General features: G+C 40.2%; 1 protein-coding gene across 3 annotated transcripts in view; it reads right to left on the bottom strand.

Moving 5' to 3' along the window:
• SAMHD1 (SAM and HD domain containing deoxynucleoside triphosphate triphosphohydrolase 1) overlaps positions 1-21,946 on the bottom strand; it is a 67,506-nt gene extending 45,560 nt beyond the window's left edge. The window contains exons 1-4 of one of the 3 annotated variants that reach the window (XM_007116777.4): positions 21,647-21,946; positions 17,108-17,174; positions 12,398-12,470; positions 521-681 (exon numbers count right to left, since the gene is read on the bottom strand). In XM_007116777.4, the coding sequence (XP_007116839.1) occupies positions 521-681; positions 12,398-12,470; positions 17,108-17,174; positions 21,647-21,854 (509 nt within the window). In that variant the 5' untranslated portion in view covers positions 21,855-21,946. The remainder of the gene's footprint in view (positions 1-520; positions 682-12,397; positions 12,471-17,107; positions 17,175-21,646) is intronic. The other 2 variants (XM_007116778.4, XM_007116779.3) reach the window with 2 other exon arrangements.
• Between the last annotated feature and the right edge of the window lie 4,051 nt (positions 21,947-25,997).

Below are 25,997 nucleotides of genomic sequence, written 5' to 3'. Positions count from 1 at the left end.
GCACGAACCCATGTCCCCTGCATCGGCAGGCGGACTCTCAACCACTGCGCCACCAGGGAAGCCCCCTATTAACTTTTAAATAATATTTAAACACAAATATTTCATCTAAAAGGCCTGCCAGGCACTTTCATTATCTTTCCAGGAAAGATTTGAGGTGGCTTCTAAGAATACATAAAATAAGTAAAGTAGAGCAAGGTAAATCAAACCCTCAACTTTCTCATCAATAAAATACGGATATTATTGGGAATTCCCTGGCAGTCCAATGGTTAGGACTCCACGCTTCCACTGCACGGGGCACGGGTTCGATCCCTGGTTGGGGAACTAAGATCCTGCATGCCACGTGGCTCGGCCAAAGGAAAAAAAAAAAAAATCAAATATTGATTGTCTCAGTCAAACAAGGCTCTTAAAAAAAATAAGGCTATTATTACCATTTTATAAAACTATTTGTTTTCTAAAAGATATGATGTGACCGAGAAGGGACTTAATAACTATAAGTTCCCCACCCCAATACCCTTCTTACCCTAGACTATGCTCAAATCGATTGTGTGAAGCTCCTGGAAAAACATAGTAACCGCCTCCCAACTGCTTAATATATCGCAGCCGCTGAAATTGAGGTGTGTCGATGATTCGGATGAGAAGAGGGTGAAATTCAATGTGACCATGGATAGGATCATTAATCACCTAGAAAATTATAAATTAATGTGAATAACAATACATAACATCATCTAAAATTTTTGTCCAGTCATTCCTATCTACAGTGGAAAGTCAAAGCTATTCATTTTTAAGTAAGAATAATACTAAGGGAAATGACAAGTTATGAATATCTTTACCTTATTTAGTTATCACTACCAGACAAAGCAAGTATATTGGACCTGATGGATTCTAATGGATTAATGATTCTAATAACAGAAGGGTAAATATTTCAATCTTTCTTTTATGTATATGATTTCATTAGCCTTTAGTAAGTTAGTCTGGTATTCAAGTTAAACATACTCATTTAACACACTCATTCAGATCACATACATTATTTTACCACAGGCACTGTGTCTAATTTTTTTTGTAAATGTATCTACGCATCACTATAACCCTTAATAAAAAAAAAACCCCTCCTACCATGTAGTAAACAATCATAGGCAGGAAGTACTATAAAATTCTACAGCACTTAATGTCTCTAAGAAGTACTTACTTATACTTAGTAAACATACATTTCATAATTATTCATTACTCTAAGCTTAAACAGGGGCTTTAAATATGGGTGAAGATTTAATGCTCCTCTGTTTCTTTAAATAAAGATAACATCTTTCTTAATTGTCCATAACTATCTTTTAAAAAGAATGTTTCAGAAAAAAAAAGAAACATGATAAATCACCTAATCCATGATTTTCAAATTGCTTCAAATGGTTCCATGAAGTCCCTAAAAAATGTATAGAATTCTGGGAGGTGAAGGGCCTTGTCTGCCTCATTTACTGCCATACTCTCAGAACCCATCAAACAGCACAGTGCCTGGCACAGAGTAGGAACTCAGACACATTTTGAATGACTACTGTTGAAACATTATTGCAAAGTAATACGTGTTAACAAGCTATTATTGTTACAGTGTACCAAGTATATCTTTAATAATACACCAAGAGGGCTTCCCTGGTGGTGCAGCGGTTGAGCGTCCACCTGCGGATGCAGGGGACACAGGTTCGTGCCCCGGTCCGGGAAGATCCCAAGGTGCCACCTTCTCTAAGCTTGTGAATGCTTTTCTGATTTACACGTTTCCTGATAGGTAAGAAAACAATGTGGTTTTTTTGTTTTTCGTTTTTTTTAAATTTAATTTTGGCTGCATTAGGTCTTTGATGCTGCATGTGGGCTTCCTCTAGTTGCGGCAAGCGGGGGCTAATCTTCGTGTGGTGCACAGGCTTCTCATTGCGGTGGCTTCTCTTGTTGAGGAGCACAGGCTCTAGGTGCACAGGCTTCAGTAGTTGTGGCACACGGGCTCAGTAGTTGTGGTGCACAGGCTTAGTTGCTCTGCGGCATGTGGGATCTTCCCGGGCCAGGGCTCAAACCCATGTCCCCTGCATTGGCAGGCAGATTCTTAACACCCACCAAGAATAATGTCAAAGTATCTCAGGAATAGAAGGATGTTGTAATTCAACCCTGTGAATGTCCTTATCAGAGAAGAAAAAGTTGCACAATTTTTAAATATATGAAAATCATATACTGGTCTATTCTTTCTCCCTTATACAAGATCAATGTAACCACAAAACAAATGAGAATCTATTTTTTAAATTAATTAATTTATTTATTTATTTTTGGCTGTGTTGGATTTTAGTTGCTACACGTGGGCTTTTTCTAGTTGTGCCGAGTGTGGGCTACTCTTTGTTGCAGTGCACGGGCTTCTCATTGCGGTGGCTTCTCTTGTGAAGCACGGGCTCTAGGCACGTGGGCTTCAGTAGTTGTGGCATGCAGGCTCAGTAGTTGTGGCTCGTGGGCTCTGGAGCGCAGGCTCAATAGTTGTGGCGCACGGGCTTAGTTGCTCCGCAGCATGTGGGATCTTCCCAGACCAGGGCTTGAACCCGTGTTCCCTGTATTGGCAGGCAGATTCTTAACCACTGCGCCACCAGGAAAGTCCCAAGGATCTATTTTATTTTGAAAAATTATAAAAGAAAAATCCTATAATCTACTTTTAATCCATTTAAAGATCTAAAAGTCTTCACTGTCAATTTAATTATCACTGTAATGGCTCTATTTCATTGAGGAACCATTTTTAAACCATTCCCCTAACACTGGGCTTTGCGAAACTGAAAATTCTATTTAGTCAATTTCATATTCCCTTCGCAACCCTTAGTGTGTATATGTGATATTAAAGTGTTTTGATCACTTTTTTAAATTAATTTTTATTGGGGTATAGTTGATTTACAACGTTGTGTTCATTTCTGCTGTATAGCAAAGTGAATCAGTTATACATATATGCACACTTTTTCAGATTCTATTCCCATATAGGTCATTACATAGTATTGAGTAGAGCTCTGATCATTGTATATAATCTGTTATTTTTGTTCTTGCAGTATTATTCTGAGGTATAGCTGACTTACAATATTATATTAATTTCAGGTTACAACATAGTGATTCAAAATTTTTATAGAATATACTCCATTTACAGTTTTATAATATACTGGCTATATTCCCTGTGCCATACAGTAGTATATCCTTGTAGCTTATATTATACATAGTAGTTGTACCTCTCAATTCCCTACTTCTATTTTGCCCCTCCCTCTTCCCTCTCCTAATTGCTAAGCCCTAGTTTGTTCTCTATTATTCTTGAGTTTTTTTCTGTTTTGCTATATTCATTTGTTTCATTTTTTAGATTCCACACATAAGTGATAACATACAGTATTTGTCTTTCTCTGACTTATTTCACTAGGAGTAATACCCTCCAAGTCCATCCATGTTGTTGCAAATAGCAAAATTTCACTCTTTCTTTATGGCTGAGTACTATTCCATTGCATGTATATAATATATCTTCTTTATGCATTCATCTGCTGATGGACACTTAGACTGCTTCCATATCTTGGCAATTGTAAATAATGCTGCTAAGAATATTGCGATGCATGTATCTTTTTAAATTAGCATTTGTGTTTTCTTCAGATATATGCCTAGGAGTGGAACTGCTGGATCATATGGTAGTTCTATTTCCAGTTTTTCTGAGGAATCTCCATGTTTTACACAGTGGCTGTACCAATTTCCATTCCTACCAAGAGTATACAAGGGTTCCCTTTTCTCTACACCCTAGCCAACATTTGTTATTTGTGGGCTTTTTGATGATAGCCATTATGACAGCTGTGAGATGAAATCTTACTGTGGTTTTGATTTGCATTTCTCTGATAATTAGTGATGTTGAGCATCTTTTCATCTGCCTGTTGGCCATATGTATGTCTTCTTTGGAAAAACATCTATTCAGGTCTTCTGTCCATTTTCCTTCTACTAATTCTGGGTTCTGTTTGTTCTTCTTTTTCTAGTTCCTTTAGATGTAAGGTTATGTTATTTGAGAGTTTTCTTTTTCCTGAGGTAGGTTCTTATTGCTACAGAAGTCCCTCTTAGAACTGCTTTTGCTGCATCCCTTAGATTTTGGATTGCTGTGTTTTCATTTTCACTTGTCTCCAAGTATTTTTTGATATTTTCCTTGATTTTTTTCAGTGATCCATTCGTTATTTAGTAACATAATGTCTAGCCTCCACAGGTTTGTGTTTTTTGCAGTTTTTTTCTTGTAGTTGATTTCTAGTCTCATAGCATTGTGGTCGGAAAAGACGCTTGGCATTTCAATTTTCTTAAATTTACTGAGACTTGTTTTGTGGCCTAGAACGTGATCTATCCTGGAGAGTGTTTCATGTGCACTTGAAAAGAATGTGTATTCTGGGACCTCCCTGGAGACCCAGTGGTTAAGACTCTGAGCTTCTACTGCAGGGCGTGCGGGTTCAATCCCTGGCGAGGGAAATAAGATCCCACATGCCGCACAGCATGGCCATTTAAAAAAAAAAAAAAAAAAAGGGTATTCTGCTGCTTTGGGATGGAATATTCTCTATATATCTGTTACATTCATTTGGTCTAATATGTCATTTAACGCCTGTGTCTCCTAATTGATTTTCTGTCTGGATGATCTGTCCATTGGTGTAAGTGGGGTGTTAAAGTTCCTTACTATTATTGTGTTACTGTCAATTTCTCCCTTTATGTCTGTCAATATTTCCTTTATGTATTGAGGTGCTCCTATGTTGGGTGCATATATATTTACAATTGTTATAACTTCTTCTTGGAGTGATCCCTTGATCATTATATAGTGTCCTTCTTTGTCTCTTGTAACAGTCTTTGTTTTAAAGTTTATTTTGTCTAAGTTTTTGTTACCTCGGCTTTCTTTTGCTTTTGCTTTTTTAATATTTATTTATTTGGCCGCACTCGGTCTTAGTTGCGGCACACGGGATCTTCGTCATGGCATGCAGGATCTTTAGTTGTGGCATGCTGCAGGATCTTTTAGTTGTGACATGCGTACCCCAGCTTTCTTTCGATTTCTATTTGCATGGAATACCTTTTTCCATTCTCTCACTTTGTCTGTGTTTCTTTAGGTCTGAAGTGAGTCTCTTGTAGGCAGTCTATATAAGGGTCTTGTTTTTGTACCCATTCATCCACTCCATGTCTTTTGATTGGAGCATTTGGTCCATTTACATTTAAAGTAATTATTGATAGGTATGTACTTATTGCCATTTTGTTAATTGTTTCGGGGTTGTTTTTGTAGTTCTTTTTTGCTCCTTTCTTCTTCCTTTGTTCTCCTCCCTTGTGATTTGATAACTATCTTTAGCGTTATGTTTGCATTCCTTTCTCTTTTTTGTGTATGTATCTATTATAGGTTTTTAGTTTGTGTTTACCAGGAGGTTTATATATAGCAATCTATATATATAAATGATTATATTAAGTTGCTGATCTCTTAATTTCAAATGCATTTTAACAACCTTACATTTTTACTCCCCTCCTGCCATGAGTACTGTTTTCAGTGTCATATTTTACATCTTTTTGTATTGTGTATCCCTTAACTGCTTACTGCAGATATAGATGATTTTACTTTTACCTTTTAACCTTCCTACTAGTTTTGTATGTGGTTGATTGAATACCTTCACTGTATATTTGCCTTTACTAATGAGCTTTTTCCTTTCATAATTTTCATGTTTCTAGTTGTGGTCTTTTCTTTTTTGCTTAGAGAAGTGCCTTTAGCATTTCTTGTAAAGCTGGTTGTGGTGATGAACTTATTTAGGTTTTGCTTATCTATAAAACTTGATTACTCTATCAAATCTTACTGGGAACCTTGCCAGGTAGGTTCTTGGTTCTTGATATTCTACCACTCCCTTCTGGCCTGCAGAATTTCTGCTAATAAGCCAGCTAATAGTCTACAGGAGTTCCTGCATACATAACTTGTTGCTTGTCCCTTGCTGCTTTTAATATTCTCTTAGCCTACTGTTGATTCCTTCTAGTGTATTTTTCATTTCAGTTATGGTATTCCTCATCTCTGCTTGGTTCTTCTCCATATTTTCTAACTCTTTGTTAAAAATTTCTAACATCTCGCTCTGTGAATCCATTCTTCTCCTGAGTTCTTTGATCTTATTTACTATCATTACCTTGAACTCTATCAGCTAGATTGTCTATCTCCACTTCACTTAGTTCTTTTGAGGTTTTATTTTGTTCAAATAAGATAAACATATTTTATTTAGTTTGGAACATATTCCTCTATTGTCTTGTTTAGTTGGGAACATATTCCTCTATTGTCTCATTTTGCCTAAATTTCTGTTTTTATTTCTATGTATCTGATATGTTGGTTATGTTTCCTGACCTTGGAGAAGTGGCCTTTTGTGGGAGACGTCCTATGTGTCCCAGCAGCACACTCCCCTCTGGTCACTAGGGTTATATGTTCTAGGGATGCCCCCAGTGAGAGCTGCATGGGTCCTTCTGTTGTGGTGGGCTGACTACTGTGGATGGTCTGGTAGGCATGGCTGGCCCCCCAATTTGCTTGGTTGCCAGGCCCTGCCTTGTGTGGAGGCTGCTAGCCAATGGTTGGCAGGGCCGGGCCACAAGGTGGCTGGCTGCAGAACCCCAGGGGATCCTGGGGCTAATGCTGGCTCACTGGTGGGCAGAGCCAGGTTCTGAGATGAGTGGTTTTGAGGCTGAGGTTCCTGAATCTGGTGTTGGCCTGCTGGTGGGTGGGGCCAGTTCTTAACACTGCTGGCTGTGAGTTCCAGGGTGTCCCAAAGCTGGTGCTAGCCTGCTGGTGAGTGGGGATGAATTCCAGGGTGGCTGGCAGAGGAGTCCAAAGTACCTCAGAGCTGGTGTTGGCTTGCTGATGGGTGGGTCCAGGGGCTGGGGCGTCACAGGGCTGTTGTCAGCCTGCTGGTGCGCAGGCGCAGGGCCCAGGGTGGGTCCCAGGCTAGTGCCAGCTCACTGGTGGGTGGAGCTGGTCCCGAGGTCTCTGGATGCAGGGCCCTGGGGGTCCCGAAGCTGACAGTCTGCTGATGGGTGGGCCTGGATACCAGGGCTGCTGACGGAGGCACCCAAGGTGCCCCAGAGCTGGAGCTGGCCTACTGGTGGGCAGGGTTAGGAGGTAGGGCCCCAGGACTGCTGCTGGACTGCTGATGTGTTGGCTGGGTCCTGACAGGGCAGGCTGTGGGGCTGCAGTGCTCCTAGGGTCCGTGTCTGCCCTCTGGTGGGCAGGATCGGGGTCTAGGAGCTCCTGGGACTGGTGCCCACCCACTGGTGGGTAAAACTGGGTCCTGGGGCTAGTGCTGGCCCAATGGCAGGGGCACAGCTGGGTTCTGGGGTCTCCGGTTGCAGGACCCAGGGGTCCCAGAGCTGGTGTCAGACCACTGGGGGGTGGGGCTGGTTCCTGACACAGCTGGCTGTAGGGTCAGGGATGTCCTGAAGCTTGTGTCAGCCCACTGGTGAGCGGGCCCAGATCCTTGGGTGGCTGGCTAAGGTGCCCAAGATGTCTCAGAGCTGGGGTCTCCCAGTATTATTTAATATAATCTACTCCTTCTATAGTCACATGGTCCACTTACTTATCACTTTTAAAGGTATATGATATTCTATTGTGTTACTAGCCAAGCAGGATGAAACAATTCTATTGCCTTCTGTATATGCCAAGCACTGGGGATGAGGGATGAATAAGTTACCATTCCTGCCCCCAGGAAAAATAATAGAATCTATTTGTAGAGTAGTGGGGAAACAGAATGAGAAATAAGAAACAAAAGAAGGAGTGGTCAGTTCTAGCCTGAAGAAAGGGGAACAGGAGCCCTCAGAAAAAGATTCAGAGGTGATAATTTCACACATATTAGGTAGACATTTCACTGTTTTAAAATTCACCAGGGACTTTCCTGGTCGTCCAGTGGTTAGGACTCTGCGCTTCCACTGTGGGGAGGGCACGGGTTAGATCCCTGATCAGGGAACTAGGATCCCCAAAGCCACACAGCATGGCCAAAAAAAAAAAAAAAAAAAAAAAATCACCAATACATTTCACAAATTAGTGCCTACTATGTCAAACACTGTACTTCATCCTCACTATTATGTAATTCCTGGCTTCAGAGGCCAATTGAACTAAATGTAGCATGAAGAAAACTGAGCCAAGAATAAGAGGTTATAGTCTTGGGTTAGGCAATGGTTTCTTAGATATGACACCAAATGCATAAGAGACAAAGGCAAAAATAGACACACTGGACTATATCAAAATTTAAAAGTTTTGTGCTCCAAAGAACACCATCAAGAAACTAAAAAGAGGGGACTTCCCTGGTGGCATGGTGGTTGAGAATCCGCCTGCCAATGCAGGGGACACGGGTTTGATCCCTGGTCCGGGAGGATCCCACATGCTGTGAAGCAACTAAGCCCGTGCACCATAACTACTGAGTCTGCGCTCTAGAGCCTGTGCTCTGCAATGAGAAGCCCGTGCACTGCAATGAGGAGTGGCCCCTGCTCACCGAAACTAGAGAAAGCCTGCGCACAGCAACGAAGACCCAATGCAGCCAAAAATAAATAAATAAATAAATTTACAAAGAAGCAATACTGATTAAAAAAACAAAACTAAACTAAACTAAAAAGATAGGGAATTCCCTGGTGATCCAGTGGTTAGGACTCTGCGCTTCCGCTGCTGGGAGCCCAGGTTCAATCCCTGGTCAGGGAACTAAGAGCCCGCAAGCCTCATGATGTGGTCTAAATAAATAAATAAAAAGACAGTAAAAAGATAACCCAGGGCTTCCCTGGTAGCACAGTGGTTGGGAGTCCGCCTGCCAATGCAGGGGACACGGGTTCGTGCCCCGGTCCGGGAAGATCCCACATGCCGCGGAGCGGCTGGGCCCGTGAGCCATGGCCGCTGGGCCTGTGCGTCCAGAGCCTGTGCTCCGCGACAGGAAAGGCCACAACAGTGAGAGGCCCTCATACCACAAAAAAAAAAAAAAAAAAAAAAAGATAATCCAGAGGATGGGAGAAAATATTTGCATATTATATATTTAATAAGGGAATTGTATCCTGAATATATAAAGAACTGTTACAATTTAAATTAGATTGTGGTGATGACTGAACAACCTTGTGAACTTTCTAAAAAACACCGACTTGTATATTTAAAATGAGTGAATGAAAGAATATATCCGTGTGTAACTGAGTCACTTTGCTGTACAGCAGAGATTGGCACAACATTGTAAATCAACTACACTTCAATAAAAAATAAAATAAAATAAAATAAAATGAATGAATTCCAAGGTATGTGAATTATATCTCACTAAAGCTGTTTTTATTTTAAAAAAAGGTTAAAAAAGTTAACTAACACACCATTGTAAAGCAATTATACTCCAATAAAGATGTGGAAAAAAAAAAAGGTAGATGCCAAATTAGGGTAGGAATCAATTCTTTGTTCAACTGTACTGCTGATGAAGCTAAGGTCAAAAATGGTATCAATTTCATTACTAGACAGTGACTCACCGACTCAAGTATTTAGTGGCTTTAAGATCTATTTTCAATGACTATAGTTTATATATGAGGTTAAACAATTCTGTTTTTAATGAAAAATAGAAAAAATAAATAAAAGGGGGCAAATGAAACTACTGACTGCCTTGAAAATTACTTCAAAAAGATTTTTTGTTGCAAACTGTGAAAATGTGACCTCAGAGATTATCTGAGATGATCTCAACTAAGGAAGAAAACTCATCTTATCTCTGCCCTGCCTGATGAGAACACCTATGCTGCTGCTATTGAGAAAGGACAAAAAAGAATGCAGGACAGCAACTGTCTCCCAATTGCAGGACAAAATATTTAGATATCATCTTTGGTAAGTGATTCTTCTATTTACTTCTTCATGAAAATGAAGTATTTTAATATTAGGTAACTTTTTCAAAAAGGGCTGCGATTTGATCATTCCTCAAATAACAGATTTGCTCTAAGAACAACTACTTTGTCTGTAAAAGAAGATTCTTGTAGAATTGAACCAAACACATTTATTAAATATCTTCAAACATGATTTTCAATGAAAAATAAGCAGATTAACTTGTAACAGTAAAATTGAAATTCATGTGCTCATAGGATCTGAGATAACTCAATACATAAAACACCTCTGATGAAAAGTGCAAAAGATGACTGTGTAAAAGGGGAATGAGACCCCATCTCCTCTTCCAGGTCTGAAACTAAGTTTTCTTACCCTATAGATGTCAAAAGTATAAACAATGTGGTACATTTCCTGTCACCAACCAATCAAGAAACATTTCTTTAATTATGGTATTAGAACCATCCTGAAGAGCTTGTGAAAGGGAAGAGATATGTGACTAAATGTATATGTATTTCTTTTAAAAAAAGGTTAAAAAAGTTAACTAACACACCATTGTAAAGCAATTATACTCCAATAAAGATGTGGAAAAAAAAAAAGGTAGATGCCAAATTAGGGTAGGAATCAATTCTTTGTTCAACTGTACTGCTGATGAAGCTAAGGTCAAAAATGGTATCAATTTCATTACTAGACAGTGACTCACCGACTCAAGTATTTAGTGGCTTTAAGATCTATTTTCAATGACTATAGTTTATATATGAGGTTAAACAATTCTGTTTTTAATGAAAAATAGAAAAAATAAATAAAAGGGGGCAAATGAAACTACTGACTGCCTTGAAAATTACTTCAAAAAGATTTTTTGTTGCAAACTGTGAAAATGTGACCTCAGAGATTATCTGAGATGATCTCAACTAAGGAAGAAAACTCATCTTATCTCTGCCCTGCCTGATGAGAACACCTATGCTGCTGCTATTGAGAAAGGACAAAAAAGAATGCAGGACAGCAACTGTCTCCCAATTGCAGGACAAAATATTTAGATATCATCTTTGGTAAGTGATTCTTCTATTTACTTCTTCATGAAAATGAAGTATTTTAATATTAGGTAACTTTTTCAAAAAGGGCTGCGATTTGATCATTCCTCAAATAACAGATTTGCTCTAAGAACAACTACTTTGTCTGTAAAAGAAGATTCTTGTAGAATTGAACCAAACACATTTATTAAATATCTTCAAACATGATTTTCAATGAAAAATAAGCAGATTAACTTGTAACAGTAAAATTGAAATTCATGTGCTCATAGGATCTGAGATAACTCAATACATAAAACACCTCTGATGAAAAGTGCAAAAGATGACTGTGTAAAAGGGGAATGAGACCCCATCTCCTCTTCCAGGTCTGAAACTAAGTTTTCTTACCCTATAGATGTCAAAAGTATAAACAATGTGGTACATTTCCTGTCACCAACCAATCAAGAAACATTTCTTTAATTATGGTATTAGAACCATCCTGAAGAGCTTGTGAAAAATGCACATTCCTGGGTCTCTACTGTAAGTTCCCAGAATCAGAATTTCTGAGATGGGAGCTAGGCAGTTGACTGCTTGTTAAAATGATTCTTGAGACACTGAGTGTGAAAAACAGGGCTTTTGAAATGTCTGGAAGGGGGTGGGGGATGAGAAATAAACAATTATTGATAGATCAAATTTTAGGCATATATCTATTCTTTGGTCTACTGTTTGACAAAAAAGTTTACCAAAACTGATAAGTAATTTTAATTTAAAAGTTATTCTATGACTAAGGGGTAACTAGGGCTATATGTGTCAATATGGATATTTCTCAAAAATATAACATTATATGAAAGTTTAGAAGGTTACTTCTAATAAAATGAAATTCCGGGCTTCCCTGGTGGCACAGAGGTTGAGAGTCCGCCTGCCGATGCAGGGGACACGGGTTCGTGCCCCGGTCCGGGAAGATCCCACATGCCGCGGAGCGGCTGGGCCCGTGAGCCATGGCCGCTGAGCCTGCGCGTCCGGAGCCTGTGCTCCGCGGCGGGAGAGGCCACAGCAGTGAGAGGCCCGAGTACCGCAAAAAAAAAAAAAAAAAAAGAAAAAAAAAAAGAAATTTCATTTATAAATGTTTAAAAAATATGTAAAACAATACTATACACTGTTTATGGCTATACATACATATGTAGTAAAAATCTAAAAAAAATTCAAGAAAATGATTAAACACTTGGGGAAAAAAGGATGCAAACAGAATTCAAGAGGGGTACAAAGGAGGCCTTCTATTGTTTCTAATATTTTGTTCTAAAAATAATAGATCTGAAGCAAATTAGGCAAAATGTTAAGATTTGACAAGCTAGGCAGTAATCTATTTATGCTTTTCTGTGTGCTTAAAATATTTTAGTTTTTCTTGTGGTTATTTTAGAAAATGCAGATAGTTTAGAAAAGTAAAAACCCATTAATCACAATCCTGTTACTGAAAAGAGATTTCTTTCCATTCTTTAAAAAATGAATTCTACATAATTGAGTTATATCACTTTATATTAAAAATATAATAAACTCAGATTCCTCTTACCTTCATTGTATAAACATGAGTTTGATCCAGTTGTTGGATATTATTAAGCAGCTTTATTCTCTTCCCATAGGAACTAAAATTATAACAGGATAAGCAAATCTATCATTATTTGCTAAATAATAATCCCTGGAGTATATAATAGTATATAATCAACTTTAGGTTGTTAGAAGTCAGATTAAAAGGGACAGTTAATAATTCAAACATACTCCTACTAGAAACCCTCTCCTTCCTTTGCTTCTAAGACAGGAGACTCTTCTGCCCTCAATCCTCTTCTCTCTTGGTAAATTCAGACTTCAACACCTCTGATACGTACATCACTGAATGCTCAATTTACACTTCAAACTTATTTTAACCTAATTGAGGCCAACATCTACCCTCATGATCCTAAATTTGCATGGCCCACATAAGCGAAATCTCAAGATAGGTAAGTCTCTTTGAAGTAGAGCACAGTGATAATGAAAAAGGTCTTTGGAATCAGGCAGAATTGGCTCACATCTGCACGTGGAATCTATATGATCTTGGAAAAGTCACTTAACCTTTTTTGGTACACTGATGTTCTCATCTATAGCACAGAGATAATACTATCTCCCTCACAGGGCTGGAGAGGGATTAAACAGTGTGTTCAGCACTGGGGATACAAAAGACTCAGTTCCTGCCCTCAAGAACTATAGGAGAATTTTAACTATGATTACAGGTGTTATAGAAATTATTATTGATGTTAAATTCAATATTTATCCCATCAGCAGTGTTTTAAGTACAAGAATCTAGGAGTTTATTAGTGTAACCAAGTGGTGAGTATGTGAACAAAGTTATCTAACTAAACTGGCCAAAGATGTTACATATAAGAAGACTACATTTGTTTGACAAACTGAGCCTTTGTCATATCAAAATAGCTTTCAAAGAGAAATAATTATTGCTTACATCAACTAAGAAATAGTCACATCAAATGCAAATGTCTAGGATACAATGAAAGGAAACGCAGGACAGTATAAGACTTCTTGGCAGGGGTGGTTGTCAGTCACGTGATCAGTCCATGAATGGATTAAAAAAACTCTTTATAGTGATGAGTTGCAAAGGTTCAAGTTTCACTTATGAGCATCAGGTATGAATTATGCATCAATCAAATATATATGGTTTTAGCTTCATTTACACCTATCGTCCTCTATCAGTAATTACTCATAATGCTCCAGTCTTGAGAAAGAATTTAATAGGAATTAAACAACTCAAAATCCTATAATTCACCTTCTTGCTCCATTTACACTTACTAATTGGTCTAGGCATGTTAGCCTGATACCTGGCTGAAGCAGGAGGCAAGGGGTTAGCCTTTATCAATCCTTTAGCTAATTAGACTGAAATGTAAATCATTTGCTAAAAGTCCTAGATAGACTTGGAGCCAGAAGTACTACAATTGACCTCTATGTTGTCCCCCGAGTCCCACAGTAACTACAGAATCTAAGAATGATTTTTTTGGAATGTACAGAAGCATCATTACAGCTGATAAACCATTAAAGCAGCATAGCTTGTGTTTTACTATTCCCCTACCCTCATCAGTTTGAAATAACAAGCACAGGGAAAGGCCAGCCTCCAAGAAGTACTTTATGGCAGAGCTGTAACTGACACAGGTTAAGTATAGTTGCACAGTGGAGCATAACCAGGAATCACAGCATAAAATAATACCAAACCTAAACCAACCTCACAGCCCAGTCACTTCCTCAACGGATACTCAGTATTCATCACTTAATTAGAACTCAAAAAGAAACCACTGTATTCATAAATAAATCACATGGGGGTGGGCAAAATGGGTGAAGGGGCTTCAAGAGGTACAAACTTCCAGTTATAAAATAAATAAGTCATGGGAATGTACTGTACTGCATGATGACTATAGTCAATAATGTTGTAGTTCATGTTTAAAAGTTGCCAAGTGATGGTATATAATTTATGTTTTAAGCAGGGCAAGAAAATTTAAGCATAACATGTTCCCTGCTTGTACTGGGCCCTCCCTAATGTGCAATATGCATTATATATTAACCAGACCTCCTCAAAGGTGGGAATGCCTGCTCAACTGTAAAAAACAATGCTTTTTTCCTTCTTCTGATGCCAACAATGTAACTCCTTAGAAGATTAATTTTTCCTTTCCTAATCCTGTAAGGGATCATGGTGACATACTGCTCCTATGTGCAGATCTGGACTATGTATCTTTGAAATGTCAGTGTGTCACTTTGATGTACAATCTGTTTTCTCGAAAATGTATATGACTGTTCCTTTGACTTCTAACAGGCAGAAGAGTCCTCAGAGTTTTCTAAAAGACTGTCTCTTGGGTTATAATCCTCAGGTTGGCTTGAATAAAACTCTCTATTTCTCCTTTAGATCGAACATTGATTAATTTTTTTGTTGACCCAAGAGAGTAAATCTTTTTTTTTTTGTTTTTTGTTTTGTTTTGTTTTGTTTGCACAGCTGGCAGGATCTTAGTTTCCTGATCAGGGCTCGAACCCTCACCCTCGGCAGTGAAAGCGCAGACTCCTAACCACTGGACTGCCAGGGAATTCCGAAGAGAGTAAATCTTAAAAGTTTTCATCACAAGAAAAAAAATTTCTTTGTAATTTTGTATGGTGACAGAGGGTACTAGACTTACTGTGGTAATCACTTCGCAATATATACGAACATTGAATCATTACATTGTACACCTGAAACTAATATAATATTATATGTCAATTATACCAATAAAAATATTTAATTGTTTTAAAAAAATCACTGATTAAAGTATATTTAAAAAGCCACCCAAAACCTGGAGGTGTTTTTGTTTTGGCAAAAGCTATGGCAAAATAAAACCTTTAAACAAAGATTTGGGCCAGAACAGTTGGACTACAATAAGATTTTATTTCCATATTTCATCATTTCTGAAATCTAATGTTTCTTACAACTGATGTGTACATTTAATGTGACAATATTTCTTATTTTTTTAGAAAAATCTTTTACCATCATCAGTTAATCATAAAACTGAGGAAATAGAGGAGTACTTGTCTAAACTGGATTCCCCCTAGAAAGCAGAGTCTAGGACAAGAGCTTGCATACAGTTAATTTATTTTGGATGTGCATCCTGGGATATGGAGTGGAGGGCTAGAAAAGGTGAAACAGGAAACGAGGGGAAAATAATGCAAGGGTACATTAATAAGTTGGTTGCATTGGACCACTGTGAACAACTTCAACGGATCCCACTGAAATCCTCAAAGGCAGCTCTGTCCAGGAGAACTTTGTCATGATGGAAATATTCTATATCTGCCCTCCTCAGCATGGTAGCCACCAGCCATAAGTGGCTACTGAGCACCTGAATTATGGATAGTATAACTGAGAAATTAAAATTTTTACTTCATTTAATTTTAATTAATTTTAACACATAGGTAGTGGCTGTTGCATAGGAAAACACAGCTCTAAGGAGTACTGCAGAATCCACCTCAGAGTTAAGAGGTGGGCACAAAAAGACATGACATATAGTGTTCCTTTTGGAATTTTTACTATTTTGTTAACTCATGTGTCCCAAGTTCCTGGAAGAATGCCTAACACATAGTGAGCCCTCCATAAATATTTGTTGAATCAATCAACAGCATTTGGGTCCACAAAGTATATGGTTCCCTTTAAAAGCAAACTTCTATTAGAAAAAAATCCATTCAATTCAAACAATAAGCTACTATTATACATAAGAAATAGGTAGTAAGGCGGACTTTGGGGGGACAGAAGGGGCTGATACATAATTATGAAAGAGGCAAGATTAGGTTCCCAAGGATTCTGACCCAAAGGAGGCTTATTAAAAGTCAGTAAAATGTTCTAAAGTGATCTTTTCCCTCAGTCTACTTGCATTATCAATTACTAAACAACAGTGCATGAAGTAATTCAGTATAATCTTTTGTTCTGATTCTTTGGTTACTGTTTCCACAAACAACACTTAGCTAAGTGGAATTCCAGAAGAAAAGACCATATTTTACCACTGTTGCCAATTCCCTAATAGAAACACAGTCTCTACTTTAAGGAAGGTTTAAATATTGATTGGATCTTCAACTGAGATATTTAAAGTGGACTTACACAAATCTAGACCCTAGAATCTCCAGTCATATATAGGGATCTCAATCTACATATATAATTTATGAAGGGCTTAACGTATGCTAATCACTCTACATACATTGTCTCATTATTATTATCCATTTCACAGGTGCAGAAACTGAAGGGTTAAATAAATTGTCCCAAATCATAGAACTGAAAAGTGCCAAACTACTTTGGATAGTGTCTTTAAATCTAATACCAGGGAAGCATTCCAGCCTTAAGTAGCTTTAGAAGGACCTAGAAATATACTCCAGATAGGGTTGTAGCCTTGATTTTTCTTGCCAACATTTTTTTCCTATCAATTCTTCTACATTTTCTGGAGTGTATAATTCAATTATTCTGAACTTGAGAGTAAAAAGTTGGTCACTACAAACTTCATGAAGGCTTCTTAGCAAAATTTTTAAAAACAGGAATCATTAGTAATATTTAACATAGGATTTGCACAGCAAAAACAAACAAAAACAACTCTTAGACAGCAGGTGTGGTATTCTGTTTTAAAACCTGTGCAGATTTAAAATGAGGAAACTTAATATCAGCAATCTTGGGCTTTGTCTCTTCAGTGTGAAAAAAAGTCTTAAGTCTGCTTGGCTACAATGTGAATTTTATCATTCTTACCTTATTCCAAGGTCTTCAAGAAGAGACTCATCAAGAAAGGGCAGTATTGAACCTGTGATTTTCTTCTCTATGGAAGAAAAGGGAGAAAAAAAAATGAATGATTTCACTATTCACAGCACATGCTTTTTGATTTCTTTCAATCTGGATCCACCAGAATTTACTCAGACCAACATTTTTTTGAGCACCCAGTACTGACAACAAACTGTGCCAAGTACCACATTTTTGATTGCTACTTGGAAAGTCTTAATTTTATTTATTTTTTATTTTATTTATTTTTAAAATAAATTTATTTATTTTTGGCTGCGTTGGGTCTTCGTTGCTGCGCATGGGCTTCCTCTAGTTGTGGTGAGCGTTGGCTACTCTTTGTTGTGGTGCGAGGGCTTCTCATTGGGGTGGCTTCTCTTGTTGTGGAGCACGGGCTCTAGGTGCGCGGGCTTCAGTAGTTGTGGCACGCAGGCTCAGTAGTTGTGGCTCACAGGCTCTGGAGCACAGGCTCAGTAGTTGTGGCATACAGGCTTAGCTGCTCCGTGGCATGTGGTATCTTCCCGGACCAGGGCTCAAAGCCGTGTCCCCTGCATTGGCAGGAGGATTCTTAACTACTGAGCCACCAGGGAAGCCCGGAAAGTCTTAATTTTAATTTGATAACTATACCAAGAGGATTTTTTTGATAAATCAGTAAAATTTTAAAAATTATTTGAGTAAATTATTTGCAAGGAAGTCCAGCTGCAAAACTGGCAGCTTCCTTCTGAAACAGGTGAGGTTTGGGATCGGGGAGGGGAAAGAAATGTCAGTCTATTGTTAGAATAGTCAGGTCAAAACCATAGCCTGAGGGATGGTCCACATGTTGACTTAGTTCTAAAACCTCCAAAGAAAGCACATAATCTGTTTAGTAAGGCTTATATACATTTAAAAATATATTTATTTATTTATTTATTTATTTTGGCTGTGTTGAGTCTTCGTTGCTGCATGTGGGCTTTCTCTAGTTGCGTCGAGCGGGGGCTACTCTTCGTAGTGGTGCGCGGGCTTCTCATTGTGGTGTCTTCCCTTGTTGCAGGGCACGGGTTGTAGGCACACGGGCTCAGTAGTTGTGGCGCGCAGGCTCAGTAGCTGTGGTTCACGGGCTTAGTTGCTCCACAGATGTGGGATCTTCCCAGACCAGGGCTCAAATCCACGTCCCCGGCACTGGCAGGAGGATTCTTAACCACTGTGCCACCAAGGAAGTCCCACATGGTTTATTTTTCTTTATCTTTCTCTATAATTAATTCCAGACCTCCTGACCTCAGATTCCAGAACACTGGACTATTTTCAAACAAACAAAAGTCTTTCTAAAGGTAACAAGAGAAAATGAGGATGTAATTTTCCAGAAAGAAAAAAACATTTAAATGAAAATGGCATTTTTGGGGGTGTTTTTCAAGCATAAAAAATATTCAATATAAAAAATCCAAACAATATAAAGTATAAAATATCAACTTACTCATATTCTCCCAATAACCATTAATATTTTAGATAACAACATTCAAGACACTTATCTATGCAATTATGTAATTTTACACAAATGAAATTATGTTGTTTATAATCTATTTTTCCCAACTAAAAGGTCATAAAGATCTTTCTTGTCAATTATTAACAATTATTAATGATGTAGTTTCATCATTTTTAATGGTTGTCTTTTATTCCACAATACAGACGTACCATAATACATTTAACCAATTTCTTCTGAACCTTATGCTCCTCACCACTAAAATGAGTATAACTGAACCTATGTCACAGAGTTATTGTAAAGTTTTTTATAAGATGAAACATGGAGTGCAGAGAATAGTACTTCACGCAAAGTAAATGCTCCATAAATTGTTAATCATCAATATTATTTACTACTATTATCAATGGATATTTAGATCATTTCTACTTTTTTGCTATTTATAACTAGTGGTTAGAAGAATAATCTTGAATATATTTCTTTGGACAGTGTACAAATGTTTCTGTAAATTCTTACAAGTGAAATTTTCTATAAGTAAAAAGGTATTCCCAAACTATCCAGGGTTAAGCAAATTGATATTTCCATCAACTTTATTGGATTACCAATCTTTAAATATTTTTCTATCTAAATTTTAAAATCAGTGTTTTTAAAATTACTGTTAAGACTGAATGTTTTTTTCTGTTTTTATTGGCTGGTTGTCAATTGTCTGTTCTTGTGTTTTGCTCATTTTCCTACTGGGGTGTATTTTTCCTTGTTCTTAGTTGACTTTATAACTTTGGTTATGTTCTCCATTTTTTTTCTTTTCTTATTGGTTTGTTTATTCCCTTATTGTTGAGGGAAATCCAATGTATGAGAACATTTGATGAGAACACTTGTTAAGGTATAAGTGGCATGAATTCTGAAGTCCAAAGACCTAACTTTAAAATCCAGCTTTGCTTTTTTCTAGTTGTGTGGCCTTTGAACCTCAAACACATCATCTACTAAAAAATACAGATTACAGTCTCTAAATTCCTGTGAAACTGTATTCCAAAATGAGGAAAGGGACCCAGCACCTGTGCTTAGTTTTGTCAAATAAAAACAAATTTGGACTTGCAAGCTGCTGTGTATAAAACAGATAAAAAACAAGGTCCTGCTGTATAGCACAGGGAACTACATTCAACATCTTGTAATAATCTATAACAGAAAAGAATCTGAAAAAGACTACATATATACATATATACCCACACACATATATATCACTTTTCTGTATACCAGAAGCTAATACAACATTGTAAATTAACTATACTTCAATTAAAAAAATCTGGACTTAGATAGGGATAGACTCTAATTAGGGAGAAAAAAATTATTGCAATAGGGAGAACATTCTGACTTCAGAAATCTGCAAGTGGCTCAAAATCAAAAAGGTGTTTTTGGTTGGTTGGTTGGTTGGTTTTTTAATAGGATAAAGTAGGGGCAAGCAGAGATAAGCAGAATCTTTGGAGGGGAAGTGACTCCAGTCTGACAGAACATTGTCCGGCTGTGGTCAGCCAGTTCTTAGGAGAAGCTGATCAGGGAGCATATTCCACTTCTGTAGTGCTTGCTCAAGTTTGGGGGCAAGTAGGAGTTCAGAGGCCAGTAGAAGAGAGAGAAGACTGACTAAAGTTTGGTCAAAACAAAGCAGACAGTAAGAAATTAGTAACCGTGAACACTTGGTCAGTTTTTACCAATTAAAAGCATGTAATGTCTTCTAGTATCAGACTGTGGGTCAAGAGAACAGATCATTCTTAAGACTGATGAATTAATCTACAGAACACCACTGAAAAAGGCAGCCAACAATATAGCCAATCACATTTTGAAGACATAAAACTTCATCCCCACCTACTGCTACTCAAAAGAAAAATCCCACCCCAGAAGCGGAGGAAAACCAAGGCCGGGGGGGTGGGGGTGGGGGTGGGCGGTGGTGGTAGGGAAAAAGAGAAGTGTAATTTCCTTCACCCATCAAGCTATCTTTCGGTCTTGAACACTTCTTTAGTTCCTCCCACCCAGACTAAGCAAACAGGGCTCCACCAAAAGTTTACTGAATTTGCAAATCACACCACTTTCCTATTGAACACTTCAGAGGGTAAAGCAGAGGTCAAACTTCATCCCCCTTACGGGAAGTTGAGTAGATTTCAAGTGGATGGATGCTTGAACTTAAGCCAGTGAAGTCGCTTAAAACTCACAACCTACAGGCCAAGTTGTGGGCACCTGGGAGTTCAGTGGTCAACCGAACCACCCCAGGGTTCAGATTTAGCGAGGGAAACTTTTGGAGAACAAAACGATCTTTACTAAGCTCTGCATGTACAGTCATCAAGCATGTATTGAGTCCTACCGGGATGCTACGGTAAGGCGATGCGGATTCAGAGATTAACAGAAAAGTTCTTTCCCGGTTAGACAAACCCCAAGTTGGGAGGGGAGCGGAGGAAACAAACTTTAAAGCACCCAAATATACTCTAACGTGTCAAGTGTTCAGGGAGCTGCATCAGCAGAGAGGAGTCTCCCGAGCCTGGTGAGCTTGAATGACAGCAACCCTCCCACCAAGGGTCTTCTAACTAAAAAAGGGACCTGAGTCCCGCCTGTCCGGCGCTGGGGTGCCGAGTTCCTGAAGAAGCCCACCAGAGTTAGACCAGCTGCCCCCTCCCCGCCCCAGGTTCACAACCCCCAAAGTCCGCTCCCCTCCTACGGGTCCGCAACGCCAGACGCCCCACTTCTCCTTCCTCCATCTCGGGGTATCCCTCCTGGGCGCCGCCCCTCAGGTCCACCCCTGCGGGTGCCTCCCGCGTCAAGTTCCCCTCCCCCGCCTCAGGCAACCTTCTCCGAGGGCTCGCAGCCTCAGGTTTCCGTTCTCCGCCTCAGGTCATCCCTCCTGGGCGCCCCCGCCTCAGGTCCACCCCTTCGGGTGCCTCCCGCGTCCGGTCTCCCTCGGCCGCTCTAGCTCCTCTTTGAGGCCCCCCGCTCACGGCCTCAGGGAGCCCTCTCTCAGGCCCGGCTGTCGCGACCTCGGGTCGCCGGCCCCCGGCCCCTCACCCCTACAGCCCTGCTACCTCGGCAGCGTTCCAGCAGTCCAGAATCGCTGAAGCCACAGCCCCTTAGGAAGGAGCACACCTGCTCCGGGCCCCAGGTCCGGTGGTCGGGGTGAAGGTCGGGGCTCGGGGACCTCTCTGCGTCTGCGGGAGGGGTGTTTGGCGGGGTTCTCGGGCTACCATCGCGCCGGGGCCGCTTGGGGGGCTTCTGGGAGTCCGCACTCTGCATGGCTACACCCAGCGCCACGCGCGGCACAGTCAAGAACCCCGGGGCCCGACCCGCGCGCAGGCGTACTCGCAGCTCAGTGGCGGCGGCGGCGAGTCAGCTTAGTACTGCCAGCCTACTGGCCGGCCGCGCAGGCGCACTGACAGCTCAGACCTTGGGGCAAGGCAAGCCACCCACTTCAGGCCCCCAACCCCCAGTCCCGGCGCAGGCGCAGTGACCGCCCAATGACCCTTAGCCCCACCCTGGCGTTTACGCTAAAGCGAGTGAGTAGAAGCAGAATTGAGGGTGGTGCTGATAAGGGCGGGGGCCGGTAAAGAGTTTGCCCAGGACATCCCGCTACAGTCCAGAGCAGGGGCTCTTCTGGTGAACTGAACTTCACATGAGTACCCCAGGCTTACCCTTGGCCGTGTTGGTAAAAGGACTGCTACAACTACCGCTACTAAAGCCAGTGCACCTTCCCATCAACACAGCCATAGACTCATCCAGGAGATACAGGGTGAGTGAGGCAGATTATCATCAAGCAGCGTGAACTAGTTAGTGGTCTAGAGTTGAGCAAAATATTTTCAGCAAACACTTAGAGCTTTACTGTGTGCCAGGCGCTCTTCTAAGGACTTACAAATATTCATTAATTTAAGTATCCCAATAACCTTAAGATGTAGGGAACTGAGGTACAGAGAACTGAGTGTTATGCCCAAGGTCACCCAGCTAGGGAGTGATGAAGCCTGAATTCAAATCCAAGCAAAATCTAGCCTGACTCTAAAGCCCACGCTCCTACTCACTTGCCAACAATTGCTTACTAATGGGAGTTTTGATATAAAATTATTTTATATTGGTTAATCCAAATTTTTCAGTTGCTCCCTTATCCCATAGACCCGAGGGGGAAAGTATGGAGAGGTGACCTTGCCCTCCTCTGCACAGAAGGGCCAGGCCCAGAAAAACAAACCTTTAAACCACAGAATATTTTGAGAAAAAACAGTTTTCAAGACTTGTGAAACCAAAACAAGGGGAGCGGGGTCAAAGAGACAACAAAGAGCATAAATGTGAAAGACACATTTAAACTTGGAAATGGCTATTTGAAAATTTGTGTTTATAAGACTTGTGGGAAAATCTGCCCTGACGGCAAGGTTTCTTGGGCAGTAGAAAGGTGATATAAGCAGGGTTTTAAGTTTAATCAGTTGGGTTTGTTCAAAGCAATTGCTTTTGAGAATTTAATTTTTATTTGTTTTTGCTTGTTAAAGAGTATAATTTAATGCCATATTTATTACGTTTCCCCTAATCTCCTACTTTGTAGGGGCCCTAGATTTTGCACAAGATGTTTTCTTGAGCAAGGTCACATGGCTAAGTGACAGAATCAACGTTCAAAGCTGACTCCAGAACTTGGGTGGTTCCTAGTTTGCCACTTCACTTCCACTTGGCCCTGGTGATCCTATTCCATCCAGTCATTCCACAACGTGGAAACAAAATGCCTACTAGACACAGGTCCTCTGCTCTGGTTGTACTGAGAAAAATGACTATTCAAGCTCTCCTCTGATGTCAGTCTCACCATATGTAGGACTAGAAACAACTCTAAGTTCAATTAATTTAAGGCCCATTGCTTAATCACCTTGAATACCCCCAGCAGTTCTTCCTTGCCCTTCCTTGCTTCCACCCACCCAGCTGAGTTGGGCAATTTTGTTTCGGGCAGTATTAACCTTGTGGTTTTACGTCTCTCCACAACTTCCTCTTAAACCAGTGCTGCTAGTTCTCAGTGCCACCTACCACCAGTCCCTGGTTCTTTCTTTGAATCGAACTTCCTCAAGACATTCTTTTTTGCATCTGTCAAAATCCCAAAGCAAGCCGAAATTCTTTTTTTTTTTTTTTGCGGTATGCGGGCCTCTCACTGTTGTGGTCTCTCCCGTTGCGGAGCACAGGCTCCGTACGCGCAGGCTCAGCGGCCATGGCTCACGGGCCCAGCCGCTCCGCGGCATGTGGGATCCTCCCGGACCGGGGCACGAACCCGTGTCCCCTGCATCGGCAGGCGGGCTCTCAACCACTGCGCCACCAGGGAAGCCCCAAAATTCTTTTTTAAAGAAGTATTGGTTTTCTTGTCTGATAAAAATAATGCTCAAGAAAGAAAACTTGGAAAACAAAATGTGTATACACACACGTACAGATCCAAAGATCACCTCCTGGTGTGTGCCTCATAAGTCTTTTTCTTTTTTTTTTTTTTCTTCATAAGTCTTCTTCTGTTCGTAGATGTAGAAACTTATCTCCAGATCTGTCAAGGAATTCTTTGAAAAAAAAGAGACGTTGTAAAATGATAATAGCTACCGTATTTGAGTACCTACTATTGATCTTGGGTGGCCACAGCCTGCAGCGGCTTGAAGCAGGGTTTCCTGGCCAGAGATTGAGGTTGGGCAGCAGCAGTGAGAACGCTGAATCCTAGCCACTAGACCAGTGACCAGTGACAAGGACCTGGCCCTTCGGCTTTGCAGAAATGAATTCCCACCATACATGGAAAGTAGTGAAACAAAGTGTTTAGTAGGAGGAAAAAGAGTACGTGTGGATGGACACACAGGTGGGCTCAGATAGAGAGTCGCACCCTCGTGGTAGTTTGAATCACTTCTATGGGGCATTTCTTCCGGGTTTCCTTTGGCCAATCATCTTGCTTTTCCTGGTTCTGTGTCTGTATTTGGTATATCTCAGGGTTTTCCCATGTGTGCACATGCATCTCTTAGCCAAGATGGATTCTAGCTAAGAGGCCTATGGGTAGGTTGACATCACTTACTATGAGGTGACGCCCCCACTCCCTTTTGACCTCCGAGGAACCTTTCTGCGAAAGTATAGTTGGGAAGGTCTCCTTGGCCTCGAGAATAAGAAATATGTGGTCTCTATCTTTTATCTGGGCAGGGCTCAGCTCTTCTCTCGCTTCTATTTTGGAGTTTCTGGCCACAGGGGATGAGCTCCAGCTGTTCAACCTGGGGCCCATCTATCTCCTGCTTCACTATGAGTCAGATTTGTGCTTTACTTTATATCTATAATTTCTAATCCTCATAACAATGTCATTAGGTGGTATTATACTAGCTGGGCTTATTTAGTTATAAATACATTCATTCATTCAACAAATATTAATGTTTACTGGGTACTTACTAATTTGCCTGTCACCTGAGACATATCGATGAGCAAAAGAAACAAAAATCCCTGCCCTAGTGAAACATATTCTAGTGGGAGGAGACCGGCAGTGAATAACAATATAATTAACAGTAATAAACTTAGAAGATAGTACTTTGGAAAAAAATTTTATTTTAAAGAGGAGTAGAGGAGGATAGAGTCACAGTTTTGAATAGGGTGGTCATAGTATGGCCATAAAAGGTGGTCATAGGCCTTTTGAGAAAGTGACATTTAAGCAGACTGGAAGGAGATGAAGGAGTCAGCCATGCAGGTGTCTGGAGGAATAGCAAGTGCAAAGGCTTTTGAAGCAGGAGCATGCCTGGTGTTGAGAAATAGCAGAGAGGCCAGTTTGGATGGGCAAAATGAGTAAAAAGGAAGTGTTAAGAGATAAAGTCAAGGAGGGTGCAAACCATGTGGGAACATGAGGGCTACCCGCTGCAAGCAGCTTTGAGGTCCCATCTTTATGGCTTCACATCTAGAGATGAAAGAAAGCCTCTGCTCCTCCAGTTCCAACATAAGTGAATGACTTCAACAAGTCTGATTGCATTCATTCCTGGACCAATTGCTGTGTTATAAAATGATTGACCCAAACAGGTCACATGTTACCCCTTGGGTTAGAGGGTAAGGTCTAGTATCAGGAAGAAGAGAATTGGTTTTGGATAAACACCCCAGGTGTTATTTTAAAGATTTGGAAATGAAGCCCAGGGAGGTGAAATGACTTGCCAAAGGTCACACACATGTGTTAAGTGCTTTGGGATTTTAACCTAGGTCAGCCTTGAAAACCATTGTTCTTTTCTGTAACTAGAGCTGGGTACAAGTTCTATTGCTTTTAGGCAGTCACAGAGAGAGGCCATCCCATCCTATAGAGTTTTGCTTGTGGTGACTTCCTGGGAGTGCCTCAATGTTTGGGGTGGGGTGACCATGTATTTGGGGGTTGGGATTCTCAAACACATGAGGGAGTGGCCAGACTTCAGTGGGGTACTCCTGAGTAAACAT

This window comes from Physeter macrocephalus, chromosome 14 (genome assembly GCF_002837175.3).
Source record: "Physeter macrocephalus isolate SW-GA chromosome 14, ASM283717v5, whole genome shotgun sequence".
NCBI lineage: Eukaryota > Metazoa > Chordata > Mammalia > Artiodactyla > Physeteridae > Physeter > Physeter macrocephalus.
Note: the sequence above shows the minus strand (reverse complement) of the source record. Positions and strands in the feature narration are given on the sequence as shown.